The 13,378-nt window shown below is 47.2% G+C and overlaps 1 protein-coding gene across 2 annotated transcripts in view; it reads left to right on the top strand.

Annotated features, from left to right (window-relative positions):
• Nucleotides 1–13,378, top strand: part of kalrna (kalirin RhoGEF kinase a) — a 149,455-nt gene extending 136,077 nt beyond the window's left edge. The window contains exons 57-68 of one of the 2 annotated variants that reach the window (XM_072397581.1): nt 2,662–2,824; nt 5,159–5,221; nt 5,357–5,384; nt 6,964–7,126; nt 7,211–7,332; nt 7,419–7,547; nt 7,625–7,786; nt 9,005–9,083; nt 9,170–9,221; nt 10,828–10,976; nt 11,102–11,240; nt 11,314–13,378. In XM_072397581.1, coding sequence (XP_072253682.1) covers nt 2,662–2,824; nt 5,159–5,221; nt 5,357–5,384; nt 6,964–7,126; nt 7,211–7,332; nt 7,419–7,547; nt 7,625–7,786; nt 9,005–9,083; nt 9,170–9,221; nt 10,828–10,976; nt 11,102–11,240; nt 11,314–11,871 — 1,807 coding nt within the window. In that variant the 3' untranslated portion in view covers nt 11,872–13,378. The remainder of the gene's footprint in view (nt 1–2,661; nt 2,825–5,158; nt 5,222–5,356; nt 5,385–6,963; nt 7,127–7,210; nt 7,333–7,418; nt 7,548–7,624; nt 7,787–9,004; nt 9,084–9,169; nt 9,222–10,827; nt 10,977–11,101; nt 11,241–11,313) is intronic. The other variant, XM_072397582.1, reaches the window with a different exon arrangement.

Raw genomic sequence — 13,378 nt, 5'->3', positions numbered from 1 at the left:
CACCTGCGTCCTTCAGGTGGACTCGGCTCTCCGTAAAGGAGATTTATTTGTTGTCTGTGGCAATCTGTACACACCTTTGTTTATTCCTCTTGTTATTGTTTTTCTGCCTTGTTAATTATTATTTTATTCACGGACAAAGTTGGATCGATTTCCTCCTTGGTGTTCAGTTTGTTTTCTGTACAGAGTTGATTTTGTTATATCTGACTGAGGTTCTAGAACATTCCTGTTGAAAGAAAAAAAATAATCCGATTTGCACTATTTATGATGATAAAATCTGAATAAAATCAGGCTGTGCAATATGTTTCATTTGATGGCAACGGTCAGCATTGTACTGTCGGTAGTCTGCTAATGATTTTAAATGTATTTTAAGGATGTAAAATAAACCTGGAGCATGAGTTAGCGAAGCCGGTGACCATGTTTGTGCGTTAGGATGAAGACGGTTTGTAGTTTTTAAGATTTGTAAATAAACTTAAAGAGCAAAGTGACCTGCCTCTGTGTGCGCAGCGTATCGGTAATGACCAGGAATGAAACAGGAAGTGAGCAGGTAGACCAGGTCCAGGCCTGAAAGCATGGAGGAGCAACTTTCTCTGTTTGGTTCATTTCAGCTTTTTGTATTTGTTCTTGTGATGTTTCTTTGTGTTTTTCTTTCAGTTTGTACTAACATGGACGGTTTGACTCCACGGAAGATGCAAACTTCAGACTCGGTCTGAGCTCTTTTAAGCTGTTAGTTCCACCCCAGGTGACCTGAAAGCGCTCTTTAAGAGACTGATCTGATTTCAGCCTGCTGTGCTCCGGTGTGTCACGCTAACTTTTAGCTCTTGAGACTCAGAAACACTTGAATCTGACCCTCAGACTCATCTCAGGCTGTTTTTACAGCATCTCTTCAGACGTGTCCTCATATTCAGGAGGATTGTTTGGCATTTACAGCATTTTTAAATGCCGGTTTATTCCCACGTTGCTGCACAGATGAGGAGGAAACTAAGAGAGATTTTCATTCTCATCGTCCAGCTCGTGGTGATCCGAAGAGTTTAAAAACGGCACCTGGACGACTTCCTCTCTCGTCCAAAAAGCTCCTTCAGTTCAAAACTAGTTTGTGGGTCTAGATCTCTTTCAGTTGGTTGTCATGTAGCAACACGAAGGTTCCCACATTAGCTCACAACACGCCATAAAGCAATAAAAACGCCTAAAAACAGAAAATAAAATAAAATAACAGCCTTTCAGATGAAGCGTCTTCAGCTCGTTCAGACAGGAAAGCCTGACATAAAATCCCTCTTTAAAGGGGAACTCCGGTGTTTTTAAACCTTATTTCTGGCATGAAATGCGTTCATCTGCTCACCGAGAACAGTTTGGTGAAAGTCGGCGTCCTTCAGAAGATATTTAGATAACTGGAGATCCATATAACGGAGTGAACGGGGCTTAGAGGATGCAGCCTCTAAATAAGGCATTATCTGTCTTTATTTCACCAATACTTTAAGAAGAATGAATGAATGAACGTGTGCTATAGCTCTGTTAGCTCATAGCTGCTGTTAGCTCATAGCTCTGTTAGCTCATAGCTCTGTTAGCTCATAGCTCTGTTAGCTTATAGCTCTGTTAGCTCATAGCTGCTGTTAGCTCATAGCTGCTGTTAGCTCATAGCTCTGTTAGCTCATAGCTGCTGTGTTGTTGTTATTGGCGGCTATCGGGGGGCTTATAGAGGGCTTTCTGCGCCCGGGTCACTTGGAATGACGTGCATCCTCCTCTCCAGGAGCACACCATGCTGAGATATGCCAAGTTTTCAGCTAATAGCTCTTTGGGAATCACCTTGTTGCTGCAGAAATCCTATTTTCTGTCTGTCAAACTGTGTTTTCTTTGCTGTTTTTCATAGATGCAGCTAAAGAAATGGGAACAAATGATGTGTCTTTGTGACAGGCTGCTGGTAACAAAGTGCCTAAAGATCCAGTTTAAAATGGCTTCTTTGCTAAGTTGTCTGTTCTGTGTCGACACAACACTGGTTCATCCCTTGAGTTAGGAGCCTTTTTTCTGCCTGAATGGGTCAGAGTTCAGTGGCTGAACAAAGAAAAAACACATTCCTCTGAAAATGCTCAGAAAAAAGCAGAAAATGTCCAAAGAAAAACTGTGAAAGAGCTTCAGAAAGCTGCAGAACTGTTGATCAGGACACTTTAAAGGTTTCAGAAAGCTGCAGAACTGTTGATCAGGACACTTTAAAGGTTACAGAAAGCTGCAGAACTGTTGATCAGGACACTTTAAAGGTTTCAGAAAGCTGCAGAACTATTGATCAGGACACTTTAAAGGTTTCAGAAAGCTGCAGAACTGTTGATCAGGACACTTTAAAGGCTTCAGAAAGCTGCAGAACTGTTGATCAGGACACTTTAAAGGTTTCAGAAAGCTGCAGAACTATTGATCAGGACACTTTAAAGGTTTCAGAAAGCTGCAGAACTGTTGATCAGGACACTTTAAAGGTTTCAGGAAATGAGGAGTTTTAATTTTTGTTCATAACAACTTTATTTAAACATTAAATATTCGATGTTAACAACAGAAAAGCTGGTATTCATAGCAGCAGGCGGCAGATGGCGGCTGTTCACCTCCATCATTGTGACAGTCGCCGTTGCCTCTCTGCTCTCTGATTGGCTGCTTGATGTTTGTCCTTCCTGCACTGCACAGGAAGTCTCTGTCGTGGAACACGCTGCGCGCCAGGAAGCGCGCCGAATCCCGGGAGGTCTCCTCGCTGGGGGTCAGAGGTCAGGAGAACGGCCTCCTCCGTAAGCCCAAAGACAGCTGCACCCCTCCCCCACTTGCCTCGCCTGCCCCCGTGGCGAAGGCCAAAGTGAGTATGGCAGGCCGCCGGTGCACGCTGGTGATGTCATCTGTGTGTGCGGCCACCCCTTCTCACCCCGCCCCACTCGGGTTTTATTTCTAACGTGTGTGTGCATGTTGGAGTGTGTGCACAGAGCAGCTCAGTGGTTCTCAACCTGCGTCACACACCGCCGTCCAATCAGGGCAGAGCTGCAGGCGAGCCACGAAGCGGCGCTTTAGTCGGCCACAGCTCAGCAGCGTGCTGAAAGAAGCCGACTTCATCAGAAAAGGGTTGAGAACCACTAAAGAGGAGCGGTGGAAGCGTTCCTTCACTGAAGCAGCTGCTGTGAAATAAAGGTTCTGTTCTGTTGTGGTTTGTTTTTGTCTCTTTCTGCATGAACAGAAGCGTTTTCTGCTCAGAGTCTGAGAAGCTCCTTCATGTCAGGTCCAGGTTAACCTCAGATAACGAAGCTTGTTTTTTCCAGGGTGAAAGTTCATGTTGGTTCAGTCCCAGCAGTTTGTTCTGAGGAGCAGCTGCTGGTTAAACTCACCTGCATCCATCTTCAGGTGATGGACCCCCCCCTAACTGTCATGGCGGCCATAATGAACGATTCGGTCATGTCTCAGGAGCCGTTCAAATGTTTGATCTAAAGAAAATAATCATATAAAGGTGGGCGATATGGCAAAAATATCACGATTTTTTTAAAAATAAAATCACGATTTCGATTTTATCACAATCTTAAATTGAAAAGTGAAAAACAGACAGTGTTGCAGAAGTATTTTCAGCTCGTACCGCGGCTCAAATACTTGAAGCAGGTGTCTGAACCCGTCCTTTTCTACGTCTTTAACGGTACCGATACTTTGCAAAATAAAAGCTAACTGCTTCTGTTTCCTCTTTCTATCGCTTGCTTGACTTGTCATAGGAGAGCTTTTTTGTGAGCCTTTTGTTTTGGTCTTAGCTAGCTCTCCATGCAGCTACACACAAACAAGGAGGCGGGTAAGAAAGCGCGTCACTGCCTCTAGTTCGCTGTGATTGGTCGGTCAGGTTGATGACGTAACACGTCGGTGCGTCAGCGTAGAGCTGCAGTTTATAGAATGTGCCCGAGACGATCCCTCGATCTGCAGTTTGACAGATCGTTACGGAGCGTCTTCACGTTGCAATCCTTCACGATTTAGTATCGTCATATCGCCCACCCCTAGAGTCATAAATGTTTGATCTAAAGAAAATAATCATGCAAAAACAAGCTTGATTATCTGGAGGTAACGGGGTCATTTTGAGATGAAGGCAGCTCTGGAATCAGCTGGATGTGAGGCACAGATTTACTTAAATGTTGGAAACGTCTTCATCACTTTGCTTTTATTTCTTTTGAGGATCCAGAGTTTGTTTCTGGGATGGATTCAGTGTTCAGACATCCTACAAACCGTTGGCCTGGCGGTTTGTCCCAGTTAAATCTCTCATTTGCATCAGAAACGTGGATCCTGCTGCCACAGAAACTTATCATCGACATCTCAGACTTCAACAGAAACGCAGTCTGAGGTCTGTGACATCCAGGAAGCACGAGTCTCTGCAGAGGAGCTAAAAAAAGAGTTTTATCCTGTTTTTATCCTGTTAAACAGGCAGGTCTCGTCTTATTAACCTTATTAACATTTCCTGCTCAGTTTCGCTCTAAAGCTGTACTTAAATTCACCAGGAGACCATTTAAGAACAAAGAAAGAAAGTCAGAAATGAAGCTGAAGTGTTTCTGACATTTCTGGATAAAATCTTGTTTTAATTTTAAAATAAAAACACTTGTTGAACTGCAGCACATCAGGTAAGCCACAGATTCACTCATTTATGCCTCTCTGCTGCCTCTCAGTGGCCAACATGAGCTACTACTAATTTATTAGATATTTCTTTCTTATTTTGTAAGTAATTTATCGTGAAACGTTATTTTTGCAGAAGCTTCAGTGAGTTGTAGAATTATATTTTACCGGATTCAGCATCCAAAGGAGAAGAAAGCTGAAGAACAGCTGAATGAAAGCTCCTCCTCCTAAATGAAAGCTCCTCCTCCTAAATGAAAGCTCCTCTGCTCATCGTTAAATCTGAACCCTCTGGGATTATTTACTGGTTTTCCCTGCAGGGTCAGACTTTTCCTTCATGACTTGGCTGGTCAGTGAACACAGAGAGAACCTTCTGGCCATCAGAGACACTCCTAACATCCTCTTCATCCTTCCCTCCCTCCTCTCGTCTTTTCTAACGTTTCCTTTTGTTCAACTGGTTTCAGTTTCTCCTCGTCGTTCTTTTGCTGTTCTCCTCCTGTCCTCTGCACATACCTCCGTGTCTTCTCTCCTTTTATTGTTCTCCTCCTCCTCCGTTCTCCTCCAGGAGCTCCACACTTCAGATGAGTCTGATTGTGACGATGATCTCGACCCAAAGACGGGGATGGAGGTACGAAGAGCTGTTTTAAGATGTTTAACGCCTCAGGGAGGAGACAAACTGACAGCTGGGTCCTCACGATGGTGTCAAATATAAGAAAAGACTTCATGTGCTGCAACTAAACTGTAACTTTGATCTGTTTTCTAGCTTCTCAACCCAAACTTCATCCAGGAAGGTGAGACATGAGCAGATTTCAGCCTGTACACGAGCATCAGCTGCAGCTGTGTCTTTAAAACCCTCTGAGATCAGGACATGTGCAAAGTTGGTCTGAGAAAATATTAATTTAATAAAAAGACAGTCATTCTTACATTTATCTACATTTTTATTCTAAAGAAGACGATGTGAAGCCAAGAAAATTCAGACCTGCAACACATCCCATAAAGTCAGTGAACCTTTTCCCACTTTGTTTCCTTCTGCCAACACTTAAAGCCGTTCTGACTCTGAGGAAACCAGGTGATGCAGAGTTCCAGCTGTTATTTTGTCCCATTCCTCCTTAAACAGGTCTTAAGGTGTGCAGCAGTGCGGGGGGGTGGTTGTTTCTCTGCTGGGGACAGGTCAGGACTGCAGGCAGCCAGTCCAGCACCCGTACCTCTTCTTCCTCAGCCAGGCCTTTGGAACGTGGCAGAATGTGGTTTTCCATGGTCTGCTTGAACAATGCTGGGACGTCCCAGGAAAAGATGTGGCCTTGAAGGCAGCATATGTTGCTGTAAAATCTCAGTGAGCTTTTCTGCATTAATGCTGCCGTCACAGAAGTGGAAATGAGCTTTGCCCCCTGATCCAACCCCATACCATCACAGAGCCTGGCTGCAGGGACTGGTTGCTGACAGCAGGCTGGATGCTGCTTTTGCTCTTTGCTCCATTTCTTCCAACAAAGATGTGGAATACTGATGGGTCTGACCACAGCACACGTTTCCACCGTGTGACGGTCCATCCCAGACGCCTCCGAGCCCAGAGAAGTGGACGAGGTTAACATCAGGCTTCTTTTCTGCACAGTAAAGCTTGTGAATGGAACTCTGTATTGTGGTGCTTGACAAAGGTTTCCACAGTAATCCCTTGTCCATGTGCTTCTATCAGCTGCTGATGAATGACGGTTCCTGATGCAGCGTCTGAGGGGTCAGAGGTCACGGGGTCCAGCTTAGGCTTGCTCCCTCGTCCTTTACACTGAAACTCCTCCAGATTCCCTGAATGCTTTAATGATATTCTGCTCTGTGGAGGCAGAAATATGCAGATCCCTTCCAGTCTTTCTCTGAGGAACTTTGTTTTAAACACAAACTGGAGCTCCTCTGAACATCTTTGCTGCTCACAGACTGTCATGGAGGCTGCTTTAGGACCAGATCAGGGTTAAAATATAATATAATTTAACCTCATTATGAGCCCAAAATGAACCTTTCTGAATATTTTCTTCTGAATGTGTTTCAGGTCTGAAATGTAGAAATAGATTCACATCAATAAGGCGAAATATGAAAAATCTTGAGTCAATTCTGTCTGAAATGAAACAAAAATCTAATTAAATGTGAGAATCACTGTATTATATTTAATTTCCACTTCCCACACGATCTCAGTCCTTCTCATTCAGAGTCTGAATCACATGTAGAATCAGGTGCCTGAGCCTCAGTACCAACAGCTGCCTGATGCCAGAGCAGCTGAACCTCTGTAGTCACAGAACCAGCAGGACTCCGGTCCTGTTAAAGTGTCCCGTTTGAACCGGGCTGCAGCAGAGAGCTGAGAACAGCTGGACTGCTTTCTGTCTGCAGTGGCTCCAGAGTTCCTGGTCCCGCTGTCAGACGTGGTTTGTGCCTTCGGAGAAACTGTCGTCCTCTGCTGCAAAGTCTGTGGCCGACCCAAACCCACGGTGACCCTGAAGGGCCCCGACCAGAACCCGGTGACCAGCAACAGCCGCTTCACCATCGACATCAGGTAAGAGCGGCTGCAGGCTCCTCCCCCCTCCCTGGGCCCTTCCCTCTCCTCCATCTCCCCCTCCTCTCCCCCTCTCCTCTGCAGGGACACTGGTGACATCCTGTTGAAGATCTGCAACCTGATGCCTCAGGACACGGGCATCTACACCTGCGTTGCCGTTAACGACCACGGCTCCGCCTCCTCCTCCGCCTCCATTAAAGTTCAAGGTGAGGCTCCTGTTCCTGTCAGCATCGCACCCCCGGCTCGCTGCCCCCCAGCACCACACATGTGCCACTGCTTTGCTTTGCTGCAGGTATCCCAGCAGCCCCGGGGCGGCCCGTGGCTCAGGAGGCGAGCAGCACGGCGGTGATGGTCCACTGGCCCCCGGCTTCATCTGCTCACTGCGCTGTCAGCAGCTACACCGTGGAGTACAGACAGGAAGGTGTGTGAGAGCCGTGCCGCTGCTGTGCATCTGACCTCTGACCTCTGACTCTAACCCCGCCCCCTCTCCACCCTCAGACTCCTTGCTGTGGCAGCAGGTGGCGAGCAGCAGGGAGGAGTGCGTTCAGATCGACGCTCTGATCCCAGGAGGTCACTATCAGTTCCGAGTCCGAGCCTCCAACCACTGGGGGGTCGGCCCGCCATCTGAGCCCTCAAATATGGTCACACTGGCCAGCAGCAGTAAGCACACACACATCGTAGGTAAACGTGACCTTTGAGCTGACCTTTGACCCCAGATTGAGTGAATTTAAGGTTCTGACCTTATCTGGACGGTGTGATGGATGCTTGAGGCGACTCGGCATTATTCCAGCAGGGTTCTCGGCCCTCTGGTCAGACGTGAGGTAATCAGGAGATGCTGAGTGTGAGCGGCATGTTTCAGCTCTGGACTCTGCCACCAAACCCGTGATGGGTGCTGCCTTTGAGCACATTAACTGGCAAAGTGTCCCAACGGCGGCAGCATTTCTTAACAACCTCTGAGAGAAGGCACCAGATTCAGGGACATCAAACTCCGGTCCTGGAGGGCCGCTGTCCTGCAGGTTTTAGATGTTTCCTGCTCCAACACACCTGATTCAGATTAAATTAATCTCTTCTAAAGATCGTTAAGTTCTGCACAAACTAATGAGGCATTGATCTGGATCAGGTGTGTTGGAGCAGGAAACATCTAAAACCTGCAGGACAGCGGCCCTCCAGGACCGGAGTTTGACATCCCCTGAATTAGACATTTTTTAACAGAATTAAAGACCACATAAACTCTTATTCATACAGTTCACGGCCCGGCTCGGCCTCTAAATTCAACTTTTATTCTCAGTAACTCTTTGCTTGGGTTTATGCCCTAAAATGACCCGGTTAGAGTTAGAGAAAGGTCATTATTTAACTGGTGGGGGTGGCATTAATGGAGCCTCTGACCCAAGAAGACTTCCCTGAACGGCACGTTCCCATTTATTTGATTTATTATCTGCTGATCTGTGCCTCTGTGAGACTCTGCCTCCCTCAGGTTCTCTTTTTTTAACCAGATCATGTTCCTGACCTTCTGCTGATTTAATCACAACACGCTCCTGCAGCTGTTTCTCTCCGGTTCACTTACTTTTCCAGCCTTTTGTTGCTGCCGTCAGATTCAAGCTGAAACAGTAAAATGTCTCACTTTCAACATTTAATGTGTTTTCTTTGTTCTTTTGTGAATAAAATGTTGATTTATGATGTGTTCACTTACATTTTAACTCAGCCTCATAAGATAATCCAGTGAACATGAAGCTGCTGCAGGCTGATAGTTCATAGAATGAATCTTCAGAGTATTTGAGCCTTTGATGGAGGCGCTGAAGAACCCACAGACGGTCGGTCGGTGCTGGACCAGCAGCCTCTGGGTCTCTGCTCACAGTGTTTCTGCTCTCCTCTGTTCAGACTCTGGCTACGATGGAACAGGGATCCAGTGGAAAGAGAGCTTTGACGCCACCTTCACTGAGATCTGTGAGATTGGAAGGTAAAAAGGATTCAACCGGCTGAGATGTTTCTGACAGCTTGAACCAGTCTGTGGGTTTTAATTCTGCTTCTCTGCTCTGGGACCAGGGGCCGCTTTTCAGTGGTGAAGAAGTGTCTCAACAAGACCACAAAGAAAGAGGTAAGACAGCCAATCAGAGGCTGTGCATTTAACTTGATTTTGGTGTTCAAAGTGGTTTCAAACACCTTGAACGTGTCCACGTGGTTCTGCCGGCTCCAGAAACATCTGTTGGTGTAAATGACTCCATGTGAAAGTGAGTGAAATCGGCACAAAGCCAGGGGGACGCCAGCTTCCTTGAGCATCACATAGACCAGGGATGTCAAACTCCGGTCCTCGAGGGCCGCTGTCCTGCAGGTTTTAGATGTTTCCTGCAGGTTTTAGATGTTTCCTGCAGGTTTTAGATGTTTCCTGCAGGTTTTAGATGTTTCCTGCAGGTTTTAGATGTTTCCTGCAGGTTTTAGATGTTTCCTGCAGGTTTTAGATGTTTCCTGCAGGTTTTAGATGTTTCCCTGCAGGTTTTAGATGTTTCCTGCAGGTTTTAGATGTTTCCTGCAGGTTTTAGATGTTTCCTGCAGGTTTTAGATGTTTCCTGCAGGTTTTAGATGTTTCTCTGCAGGTTTTAGATGTTTCCTGCAGGTTTTAGATGTTTCCTGCAGGTTTTAGATGTTTCTCTGCAGGTTTTAGATGTTTCCTGCAGGTTTTAGATGTTTCCTGCAGGTTTTAGATGTTTCTCTGCAGGTTTTAGATGTTTCCTGCAGGTTTTAGATGTTTCCTGCAGGTTTTAGATGTTTCTCTGCAGGTTTTAGATGTTTCTCTGCAGGTTTTAGATGTTTCCTGCAGGTTTTAGATGTTTCCTGCAGGTTTTAGATGTTTCTCTGCAGGTTTTAGATGTTTCCTGCAGGTTTTAGATGTTTCCTGCAGGTTTTAGATGTTTCTCTGCAGGTTTTAGATGTTTCCTGCAGGTTTTAGATGTTTCCTGCAGGTTTTAGATGTTTCTCTGCAGGTTTTAGATGTTTCTCTGCAGGTTTTAGATGTTTCCTGCAGGTTTTAGATGTTTCCTGCAGGTTTTAGATGTTTCTCTGCAGGTTTTAGATGTTTCCTGCAGGTTTTAGATGTTTCCTGCAGGTTTCCCTGCTTCACCTGATTCAGATTAAATGGATCTCTTCTAAAGATCGTTACATTCTGCACAAACCAGCTAATGAGGCATTGATCTGAATCAGGTGTATTGGAGCAGGAAACATCTAAAACCTGCAGGACAGCGGCCCTCCAGGACCGGAGTTTGAGCTCCCTGCTGTAGCACAAGAGTCGAGTCCAAGGAGGGCCGTAGATTTATCTGATAAGAGCGTCACAAAAGCTACAGATTCCACCACCATCAGCTGTATGTCAGCAGCTAACAAGTACTGAAACAAGACCAAACAGTCTGGTTCTGATGGTCAGGAACCACTAAGGCACACCTAAAGCTTTTTAAATGTGCTTTTAAATGAAGTCCATCCGCTGGTTTGGACTGAATAAAGCAGTTTGTGCTACAGGCTAATGGACATAGCTGCACTAAACACATTAACCAGAAAGAAAACCAGAGAAACACGGAGAGGTCCAACAATACTGCGGTCCACAGTTCCTCTGTTTAATCAGCGCATGCAGCCATGGATAAAAGGAGGTGCAGCCTGCTGGAAACTGATTCAGTTTGTGTTTATTATAAGCTGAGGAGCCTGTTTTTTCTGTGCAGGTGGCAGTAAAGTGTGTGAGTAAGAAGATGATGAAGAAGGAGCAGGTGGCTCACGAGGCTGACATCCTCCAGCATGTACAGAACCACCAGCTGGTGGCGCTGCTGGACACCTACGAGTCTCCCACGTCTCTGATGCTCATCCTGGAGCTGTGAGTCTGACGCCAGCTGCTGTCTTTAATCAGTTAGCTTCCACAGCTGCACAGTTCTGTCAGATTCCGTGTGTTTAGCTTCCTTTCAGACGTGTTGACACCTCTGTCTGATGTTCCTGTGTCAGGCTGGAAGACGGCCGAGTGCTCGACTATCTGGTCGCCCACGATGAGCTGATGGAGGAGAAGGTGGCGTTCTTCATCAGAGAGACTCTGGAGGCCTTGCAGCACCTCCACACCTGCAGGGTGGCACACCTGGATCTCAAGGTGACGCCGGCTTGCTGTGCCTCGTAAACAGCTCAGTTACCGTCTGTGTCTGACTCTGATCTCTCTCTGGCAGCCGGAGAACATCCTGCTGGACCTCCGAGCTCCTTCTCCGTCCGTGAAGCTCGTGGACCTCGGCGACGCCGTCCAGCTCTCTGCCCACCGCCGGTATGTGCACCTCCTGCTGGGAAACCCGGAGTTCGCCGCCCCGGAGCTCATCCGGGGGACGCCCGTCTCGGTTGCCACGGACGTGTGGAGCGTGGGCGTGCTGGGCTACGTGATGCTCAGCGGCGTTTCCCCGTTCTTGGATGAATCGCCAGAAGAAACGTGCGTCAACATCTGCCGCCTGGACTTCTGCTTCCCGGACGAATACTTCCGGGACGTGAGCCAGGCGGCCCGCGACTTCGTGTCCTCGGTGCTGCAGCAGGATCCCAGGAAGAGGCCGAGCGCCACTTCCTGTCTGCAGCACCCGTGGGTGGGCCGCGGGGGGGCACACGGGGGGGAGTACTCCAAGACGCCTCTGGACACGTCCCGGTTGGCCACCTTCATCGACCGCAGAAGACAGCTGCACGACGCTCGGCCCATCGCCAACATCAAGGGGCTGGTGAGCAGCAGCATGGGAAACACGCTGTGAAGCAGCCTCTGACCGCTCTTCACTATTTATTAATGTGTGGGGGGGGGGCAGTGCCTGAGCCCCCGTGCTGCAGCATTTAGTGCAGTGGACCACCCTCTGTGACAGCTGCACCACATTTATTTATTCCAGAACTTCTTTGTGTTTTTCTTCACGTAGTTTCATGAGTTTCACTCCAAATAAAGCAGCTCAGCCACCAAAAAGACGCTCTGCTTCACAGATGTTCTTGTGTCTGATTTAAAAGAGAATCAAGTGAATGCACCGAGTTCACAGCCAGTCGGATCCCAGTGGTTTGATGCTGCAGCAGCAGCTCTTAAACTGGCCTCAGAAGCATTTCAACACCACATCATCCTCCGAGAACCTGCTAAAAAAGCCGTGGATCTGAACAGGAGCACGTTTTCTACAGCTGTGCTTATTTACAGGTTCTTTAATTTCTTCTGCTCTTTGAAACAGGTAGAAAAAGGGTGAACAGACTGTGATTCACCAAGTGTGCTTTTCTGTAGGATAACTCCAATGAAAAATGCAGATTTTGAGCATAGAAACAAAGTTTATGTCTGTGTAACACCTAAAATCACCTGCTGAAAGCCGCCGGTCTCTGCTGAGAACGGCTGATAAAAACCTCTGTTCGGCACAGCTTAAAGGTGAAATGAAACCACTTCATAAGCATAAAATCAGCTGCTGAAGTGTGATTCAGTAGAATTCAGGTTCCTACACCGAGCTGAACTGTCAGAAACTAGAACAAACCGGGTGAAAAGCAGAGCTCAGGTGCTCAGAACGCTGTGAAAGGACTGCTGGTGACGCCCGAGGACAGAAAACACGACTCAGTTTGTTCATATCACTGTTTACAAAGATGTGGGTAGTTAGTTTACAGCTCAGTAGAACAATCAGGGAACACCTGCATGTCAAACCACCTGCTTTGGGATCAGGTTAGAACCTGTGATGTTTGGTGTGAAGCTGGGAAACGAACTCCGAGTCCAGCAGCCTGCAGACGTGGCGCCGGTCCGGGCCGGGCCGGGCCGGGCCGGGCTTGGAGAGGGACGTTTACCCCCTGTTTCTCCTTCTGAATGAATGTACCTCTTGTAGAATGTGCTCTGCCATCATAAGTGCTGTGCTGTCACCAACGCTTTCACCCCCCCCTGTAAGCATTCAGTGTACCGCAGTAGAAGCTTTTATTTTCATGCAGAAAGGTGCAAATGTAAGAATCTCACTGTTCTATAAAGTGCAAGTCCAAGCAAACGTGCCAGAACATTGTGTTTATTAGTGGCGCTGCAGTGAGAGCAGCTCAGGTGTCTCTGATTCATCCTCCAGGCATCTCTGGAGTAAGAACAAGCTAAAGAGAATCAGCTTTTCTGTGAGAAATGAAGGGATTTCCACCCTGAATCTAACCTTTACGGTGGGATCGATTCCCCGAGTGAACGCAGCAACAAAGAACCAGACACAGAAGAGCTTAGAGGGATGTCAAACTCCGGTCCTGGAGGGCCGCTGTCCTGCAGGTTTTAGATGTTTCCCT

Source organism: Leuresthes tenuis, unplaced genomic scaffold (genome assembly GCF_036924035.1).
Source record: "Leuresthes tenuis unplaced genomic scaffold, fLeuTen1.0.hap1 SCAF_12, whole genome shotgun sequence".
Taxonomy (NCBI): domain Eukaryota; kingdom Metazoa; phylum Chordata; class Actinopteri; order Atheriniformes; family Atherinopsidae; genus Leuresthes; species Leuresthes tenuis.
Note: the sequence above shows the minus strand (reverse complement) of the source record. Positions and strands in the feature narration are given on the sequence as shown.